This window comes from Amblyomma americanum, chromosome 9 (assembly GCF_052857255.1).
Source record: "Amblyomma americanum isolate KBUSLIRL-KWMA chromosome 9, ASM5285725v1, whole genome shotgun sequence".
NCBI classification, from domain to species: Eukaryota; Metazoa; Arthropoda; class Arachnida; order Ixodida; family Ixodidae; genus Amblyomma; species Amblyomma americanum.
This window is the reverse complement of record NC_135505.1, coordinates 105,000,381-105,008,991: the sequence shown is the minus strand read 5'-3', so window position 1 is coordinate 105,008,991 and position 8,611 is coordinate 105,000,381. Positions and strand designations below refer to the sequence as shown.

At 46.8% G+C, this 8,611-nt stretch overlaps 2 protein-coding genes across 8 annotated transcripts in view; both read left to right on the top strand.

Moving 5' to 3' along the window:
* The first annotated feature begins 2,233 nt into the window (after nt 1-2,233).
* LOC144105272 (uncharacterized) lies at nt 2,234-3,971 on the top strand. The gene is made up of 2 exons (XM_077638416.1): nt 2,234-2,342; nt 3,441-3,971. Exons 1-2 carry the CDS (start codon nt 2,331-2,333, stop codon nt 3,948-3,950), a joined length of 522 nt encoding a protein of 173 aa, XP_077494542.1. The 5' UTR covers nt 2,234-2,330; the 3' UTR covers nt 3,951-3,971.
* Nucleotides 3,972-6,863: 2,892 nt separating this feature from the next.
* Nucleotides 6,864-8,611, top strand: part of inaE (inactivation no afterpotential E) — a 177,346-nt gene continuing 175,598 nt past the window's right edge. For 4 of the 7 annotated variants that reach the window (XM_077636671.1, XM_077636669.1, XM_077636668.1 and 1 more), the window contains exon 1: nt 7,188-7,420. In XM_077636671.1, coding sequence (XP_077492797.1) covers nt 7,326-7,420 — 95 coding nt within the window. In that variant the 5' untranslated portion in view covers nt 7,188-7,325. Of the gene's footprint in view, nt 7,421-8,611 lie in introns of all 7 variants that reach the window. The other 3 variants (XM_077636667.1, XM_077636670.1, XM_077636672.1) reach the window with 3 other exon arrangements.

Below are 8,611 nucleotides of genomic sequence, written 5' to 3'. Positions count from 1 at the left end.
GCAGGGAAGCTTTCCATCTTAGTTAAGTCGTTGCGCGTGATACTGACACTATCCTTTTCCCGGCTAATTAGTCACCTGTTAGGACGACTCCCTCAAGCGTCTTTTCTTCCAGCCCTGACGCCAGATGCTTCGTCTCGTGAGTGTGATACAGTGGAGTCTTTTAACGGCAAACAGAAAGAAGGAAGGCATATCTAAAGATTCGCTGCGACGGAGACATGTAATGATAGCGTGTGGTCGCGCGCATATTTGAGGTTATTTTGTTCGTTTAAAGTGTTTTCCTTTCTTTTAACGCGACAGCGTTAAGGCTCTCGTTCAACTAAAACCAGGCGGTCGCGCCGTGGGTGGCGTGAGCCACTAATCCCTAGACAAACCACCTAGATTGAACGCCTAGGCCGCGTGGCCTTGTGACATCATCACAACCGACCCACCGGATAGTTAGCAAACTGCCCGTCGTGGCAAGGGGTAATGAAAATAATTATTGGTAGCGGGAGGAGTTTGGGAACACCAACATGATTGATTGATTGATTGATTGATTGAACCTGGGTCTCACGCGCCCCGTCGGTGGCTGTGTTTGCAACGGCCACATACTGGGCAGTGGCGCATCGCTTAGCCGCTGCGCCATTGCGCCCAGGAGTGATATGAGGATTCTCAGCGATTTATGAATGTAAAGTAGATAATGACTAATTCCGCATAAATATGCACTAGCCCATTAACAGTACCACGTCATGGCCTTAGGGCCGAGCTTAAGTATCCCCTCCTCTTTTTACCGGTTTTTGTGTACCGTGTGATAAATTTTAACATAGATTATCTACTATTAACGAGAGCCCAAAGACAATCCTGTAAAGTGATGTAGGAAAGATCCTAGAAATGGTTGAGACACTTGCTATAGTTAAGTAGAATGTCGGATTCTTGAGCGTCTGTAGCGATGTCGCGGTAATAAAATTTGGTAAAGATTACTTGTTACAAACACCAGCGTCTGCACGTAAGAAATTGTACATCAGCGCAAAATTTTTTTTGTGTGCAGCATGCAAAAACACCCCCAAAACACTGTTCCCAGCGGAACAGTGACCTCACGGAGTGATTGACGACACAACCACCACTTGTCTGTCAGAATTATGTTCACTTCATCGCTGCTATTCGGCTGGAACACATGCTAACTTTAAAAACCGACATCGTATGCCTTGAATGAACATGCCGGGCATTCCCACCCAAACTCGAAGCCTCACTGGTAAGGGGTAGAAACCAAAAATAATAAAAATGGCTTTACCACGAAACAATCAGGGATGTTAAACCCACCTATCTGCTCCCGCAAAGCGTATCAAACGCACACACGACGCAGTGTGTACGCCTTTCGTGCCATCGTATACACGAACAATGCGCGTATGTCAGCGACCTACCCACTCAGCTGGTATCTCTTCTTCTTGTATTCCCGCGTCTACGGACGAATGCAGTATAACCAAAGATATTTTCTTCTCCAGATTTATCTGCCCGGCCTCGGTACAATTCGTCTCTACAAAACGGCCTATCAGCACCGTCTGTCGTCAGTCCCACTCTCCATTCTCAAGCGGCTTCCCTTTCTATTAGACATTTCTCCCAGGTTCTCTGCAAGCCCAATATGCGCGCCATACAGAGCAAAACAATTCCTCATTGTCCGCACTCTACCCGAAATTGCTGAGAGGGTGAAATTGGCTGCGATATCATCGTCAGCCCGCTAGATTTTCCCTCTCGCTTGTCTCCCCTTCTTCACGACCACTTCTTCGTGGCTTCGGAAGAGCACTGGCCTCCCTCAGACGCCGTTTCCATAACTGCATTCCTCCCTTCCAACTTGGTCGTGTTCCATTTACGTGGCGCTGTTGCTTGTTGCTCGACTCCCCCCCGCCAGGTCTTCACTCTTTCCAGCGACGACTCTTTCGCTCTGGTTGGCGTGCGCTTTGCATAAGGGCTCAGCGCTACCATTGTGGTGTTTTTTTCCTTGTTTTTGATTTATTTTCGCGTCGCCTCTCTGAGCGAGAGCACGCTTCTTGCCTTGCACGAATGTGCTCAGTTCCCAAGCCATTACTGCTGTTGCTGCCTTTTGTCGAGTGAGGGGCGGGGCGAACCTGAGCAGTGCCTTTGAATCAGCCTTTCATCTTTTCTTCTTTTTCTTCCCTTCTCTCCTTTTCTGTCGTGCTTGAATCTCGCTCAGGAGTGATTCGAGTATAAAAACCGCTCCACTGTTTTCGTCAGCGTCAGAGGCAACTGCGAGCAGCCGGTTCTACTGCAGAGAACAACTTGCGCGTTGGATTTTCGGTGTTCGTTGTAGTGACCCGAGGTTTACGCACCATCTCACAATGAGGACTCTGGTGAGTGATTGCATCTTCTTCGGTGTGTAACAGCGACTTCTATTACCTTCTCAATGGCATTTTTTTTCTTGCGCAAGCTTTGTAGTGTAAGTGTGGGCGCTCGGAAGTTAATAAATCAGGTTAGCGATACCCCTAGATGTCACATTAACAATTTTAGACATGTTGCAAGCACTGCGCGAAACTTGAGGCTAGCTGCACAGCAATCTGATCAAAACGCTAGATTCAGAAAATTTTGAATACATTGGCAAATGCACGTTTTCATACTATATGTGCACCTACAGGTGATTTATTTAGTGTATCTTATCTACCCTAGCTCGTAAGATGCAACTGCAGCGCCAGCGCAGGCCAAAGTTAGTTGCACCTCCGGGGGACAGCACGGATGCCTTTGTTTTATTTTCCGACACCGGTCATTATCCTGCTGATTTTGTACACAAAGAAACAGGCGTTACCGATTATGCTATAAAAAAAATTGAGCGATCCTATTCTTATTGCTATGGTAAGACATGCTCACGAGAGAAATTGATAAAGTCATAAAGTTGAATGGCGCAAAGGTACGAACACAGGAAGACACAACGACAGTCTTCCTGTGCTCGTTCCTTTGCGCCATTCAACTTTATGTTGAACCAACTAGCCCAATAGCAAGTACTTCTGCAGAGAGAAATTGAGTCTGGAAAAAGGGAAGACATAATAACCTGAAAGCGAGTGAACTATATCGCAGCTTAGTTTAGACCCTGGTAGGCGGAGCACGTATACCAGTCGGTAAAATAGGCAATTTACACAGCCCCTACACGTCTACATCGGCAAATACTCGTCCAGAGCACTCAGACATGCGTTGCTGGCTCGTCATGGACTGCTCATTAGAGTGCGCTATGTACACGTGGAACCCGCACCTCTTGCGCTATGAGACTAAGCGCTTGTCGTAGAGAGAAAACTGCCTCGGAAGAAGCAACGGTATTAAAGGTACGGGTCGCTATTTTTCAGTCGTTAGGATTTCACAGGGTGCTCACAAGACTACAGTTTTCTCATAGCGGTGCATGCACCTCCCTTTCGAGGTTCTACTTAAGAACATGCCTAACGGGGCCAAACTGGCTCCGACAGATCTTAGCTGCAGTCTTGACTGTGGTGGCAACCGTCGCCTCGGCTGGATTCCTTGGTGGCGGGGGTGGCTACGGTGGCTATGGTGGCTTTGGAGGCGGCTACGGGGGTCTCGGAGGCGGCTACGGTGGCCTTGGCCTTGGTGGCGGCTACGGTGGACATGGGGGCGGCTACGGTGGACTCGGGGGCGGCTACGGCGGCGGATACGGCGGAGGCTACGGCGGCGGACGCGGTGGCGGCTTCTCCTCGGCTGTGACCTATATCTATGACAACCAGAAAGCGGCACCTTACGGCGGAGGTGGATATGGCGGCGGATACGGCGGCGGATACGGAGGTGGATATGGTGGGTACGGAGGAGGATACGGAGGCGGCTTGGGACACGGTGGATACGGTGGATATGGTCTGGGACTGGGCGGCCTCGGACACGGAGGATACGGAGGTCTTGGCGGCTTCGGAGGGCTCGGATATGGCGGCGGCCTTGGTGGCGGACATGGCTACGGACTCAAGGGCTAAGCGACACATCCAAATCCATAGGTGATTACAAGCTCAGTGCTACTCGATTATCGAAAGTATGTGCTAAGAAATTTTCAGCAGAAACACTCTTCAAGCCTTTATGTTCAGGCCATTATGTTCAAGCAATTCAAGCAATATGTTTGTTCGTAGGATATAGACGGGTCTAGAAGCTTTAAACTGGCTTTTTAATGTTTCATAACAGCTCAGCTGTTTACGCGCATGCTTGTTTACGATTTAGCTGGCCGTTCACTTGAACACCTTGCTGTTATTTGGCCGGACGATTTAATACGTATGCTGCAGTGGCACTCAGTCTAGGTCAAGAACCTGCGTCGTGCAACCTTCAGCATGCAATGCCGATAAAGATGAAGTGTCACTATTCGGATAAAAATACTGTCAAACCACTTTGCAATAACAAAAGAGATGGAGCTTCTCCCTAACCTTAACTGAATATTCGCCTTGCATTTTATCCATTATGCTGGCTCGAGGAAGCTTTGGAATTTCAGGATTTTATCGTCTCCAGCTTCCTAGAACCTGCCTTGGAAATCGTATTTTGCTTGCCATGGAGATGCGTCCTCAATTATTTAATGTTTAAAAACTTAGCATCACATATACAATTCTCCTCTTGACACTGTGTTTGAGCTGTTTATATGTGCGTTGCTAACATAAAGTTCGAACTGTTTCAAATATTTCCAACAGTTTAACAGTATCAAAACTGTCTGTTCTATAAATGACAACGACAACATTAACACGTTCTTTTTATTGTAATGTGTCGGTGTACTTCATAAAATCAATGTACATCAGTGCCTATTGGGTCGCTGCCAAGTTTTGGGAAATATTTTCTGCTCATTACAACAAACCTCGATCTGCCTTCCTTTCTTTTCAGAAAGAAAACAATCCTGGGGCCAATGTGTGTTCTTCCCTCCTACTTCTGTAAATTATTGTCTTTCAAATAAACTGTTGTCTCGCACTCTTAGAAGCAGTTCGCAAGTTGTTCAAGCATGCCCTTAAATGCGATGTAAAAGCAAGAAAATTTTCGAATTTTCATCCACGTGTTTTTTTTTTATACATTATTTCAGTGTTTGCATGGAGTATCAGCCAATGTGCGCTATTATTTTATGATGGTCCTGTGTTATGCTCAGACCACAGACGAAGTCATAATTTGAAATAACATTATCATAACGTTTACAGCTCTCGCAGCTCACAAGCAACAGTACTATAAGTCCTGCTAAGACGAGTCTGGCTTCTTTTCAAAAAGGCGTCTTTTTCACCTGCCCGTCTAATGCCTCATCAATGGCTATCATATTTCCAAACAAATACGCAGTCTTCCCTCCACATTCATTCTTAATACTACTACTTTTACTATTACTACTACTACTACTACTACTACTACTACTACTACTACTACTACTACTACTAATAATAATAATAATAATAATAATAATAATAATAATTGCTTTTGGGGGAAAGGAAATCGCGCAGTATCTGCCTCATATATAGTTGGACACCTGAACCGCGCCGTAAGACAAGGGATAAAGGAGGAAGTGAAAGAACAAAGGAAGAGGAGGTGCCGTAGTGGAGGGCTCCGGAATAACTTCGACCACCTGGGGATCTTTAACGTGCACTGACATCACACAGAACACGGGCGCCTTAGCGTTTTTCCTCCATAAAAACGCAGCCGCCGCGGTCGGGTTCGAACACGGGAACTCCGGATCAGCAGTCAAAAATTTGTTTTGCAAAAGCCACAATATTCTTTTCTTAAACTTCGACGAACGACACCATTTCCCTAGAATCCTTAGTCAAATATCCAGTCTAGAGCCGGCACACGAATCATAACTTCCCATTCTTTATTGCAGCGGCCGACACTAGTCAGCTAATGAGTATAACTGAAAATGGCTACTCGTATCTTTAGTAACAATCCATATTAAGTCATCCTGTAGATTTGTGAAAGGGAATTGTTCAGTTTTTATTTAGCACCCGCGGTCCTTCTGTTTCCAGCATATCCTTTTCCTATCTGCGGTATTTACAACAAAGAGGTATCATAATTCGATATGTTATATGCCCCATCGCTTCCGGGCTTCTCTGTAGCGTACTTGATTTTAGATATTTTTTCTTTCCCTGCTTTTTTAATCTCTTACAAATTTCTATCTGTCTGAAGATTAGTAACGCTACTTTACTAATTATTGCAGCATTACTAACTGCCTACTATGCTGTTTAAAGTACAGAATTGTTTCCCGATCCTAAGCATACAAAATCTGTCGAAAACGTCAAGATTCACCGTTGCGCGTTTCCAAATGCCATGAATCGCTTTATAAGTTTATCCTCACTAAGCCTTACGTTTCATGACAAAATCCTCTTTCCTCTTCCTCTTTCTACATTACTTCTTCCCTCTGACCTCGCAACAAATCTCTTCTTTTTCCTTTGCATATGCGTGACAATAATAATGTTACCGCTACTGTCGCTACCACGACAAACAGTAACAATAAAAAGACAGGTAAAGCGCCCCGTAACGCTTTCCCGTTCATTGTGTTCTAGGAAGTAGGAACAATAAGAGACGATATGGACACCCCTCAAACCCTTCTGACTCATCTCCACCTTTGCGTGCATACCAATGGATTTTTTTTTCATAACAAAAACACTTGCAAGGCTCACTGCAGATTCTTCTAAAACCTGCAATCAGTTCGTGCTGGGGCTAATAATTACAAACTAAACGACCGACTTTTACTGCACTAAATCTCTCAAATAAAACACCGCCAACACACACACACACACCGAAACACGGGTATAAAAAAACCGCGGAAAACGTGCCTAACCAGCGCGAAAAACTTGTCCGCACTTCTTTGTCGACAGAGACTCGCACGGCGCGGTGGCGGCATCTCGCGGCGGCTCCGTGAAACCACGCGTCGGCGGCGGCAACGGTCGGTGGTTGGCTGGGGGAGACTCTCCCTTGCAAAGTGGTCGCGGCTGTGCGCGGCTGGGGAGCATCGTTGTGGAGCCGCTTACACCTCGCGTGCTCTGCTGTCAGAGTGAAAGCGAGTTGCGGCCGCCACGCGCTTTGCAAAAGGGCAGGGCAAAGAAGATTTCGCCGAAGCCGATCGAGGCGTCTGCAAGCGCTGGAGTCAGCGGTAGTACGGAGGCATGAGCGCGTCGCGGCGTGAGCGGTGGAGGCCGTTCGACTGGTTCGACGCACCGAGAAGCAGCAGCCGCCGCCAGCAAGCTCGTCGTCGATCGCGCGACGCTGCAATGCTGCTCCTATCTTCGTCCTCTTCGTCGGCCGAGGAAACCGCGATCGGCGTGCACCGAAATGTTGTCGCTCGCTCCGGCGTGCAGTGGTGGTGACGGTGTTGTTCGCGACGACCGTATCTTCTTCTCTCTGTCATGCCGGGAGTTGTCGTCTTCAAGCGACGCTGGTCCGTCGGCTCGGACGACTTCGTGGTACCCGGGATATTCCTGCTCCTACTGCACACGATATGGTGAGTCCATTAAAGTCGTCAAAACGCTCGCTGAAAAATCCAGCCGTGCACGCATAATCTAAGCGCGCATGAGCGGGCATCTTACTTTGTTTTGCGTAGATCGGCTTAATTCTCTTGATGAATAGGAGAGCTTGAAAGGGAAAAGAGGGGCGGCTTCGCCGTAATGCACTTGTGACGCGCGGAGTGGCTTTTTCAAACCTCTCCGGGGCGCTCTTCTGATGGGGCTGCTCAGATGCTGTTGCCATGGCAGCGGCTACTACTCGCGAGCTCTGCACAGGATTGACGTCTCGCATGGGATGCGTTTTTTCTTTGTTTGCTGATTACTGGGATCGCCTTTCTCCGAATCGTCTGTTATTTAGAGCTCGACTCTTTTCTACCAGGGAGATAGTCGCTGAATGCACACATCGCTACTGCTAACCGAATGCGCAAACAGCGGGGTAACACGTGGCTGTCAAAATGTTTTCTGTGGCTGTTGTAATCTTTTCACGCAAGATTAGACATTTTCCATTGTTGAAAGTTGGGCAAAAAATTCGTTTCAGAAAAAAAAAATGCACTTTCGCAACTGAATAAGCGCATTGGAGCTTACATACACATACCTCCGATCGGCTTCCTGTGTCGTAAATACGTTGTGAATAATTTATATGCCAGCGTACTAAAACAAAAAAGTCCGTGTTTTGTAGCCGTATACAAAGAAAGGCCGCTTAATAGGGCGACTTATATTTATACACTTTCCAGAGCGCTCCGAGTTGTGTTTGTCACGACGAGTTTTTTGGCGCCATTTGAGAAAGCGTATCGCGAAGCTGTTTCCACCGCGAACATTATTACTATGCCCCTCGCAAAGGTGGCGTGAGCGAGTCAATGTCTTTTGCACTTTCGCTGAATTTTACGCTATTCTGACAGTTCGCTCTCAAAAAGCACTTGGTTTTTTTTTTAGAGTTCATTCTATTTCTTCTCTGCTTGATTTTCATTTGATGACCGCACTTCGTCGCTTTGACGGAATTATATCTGTCTCGCCGCGGCGTTGTTACGACCGAAAAATTTTTGTTCCCTTCTGCATTCAGTTTCTTTTATTTATACTCACTTTCGGGATAGACTTGATGCGCGACGCCGGAAAATAGGATTCTCTATCGCGCACGCCGTAAAATGGCCATAGAAATAAACATGTTGAAACCCAAAAGGGGGCTCTACTGT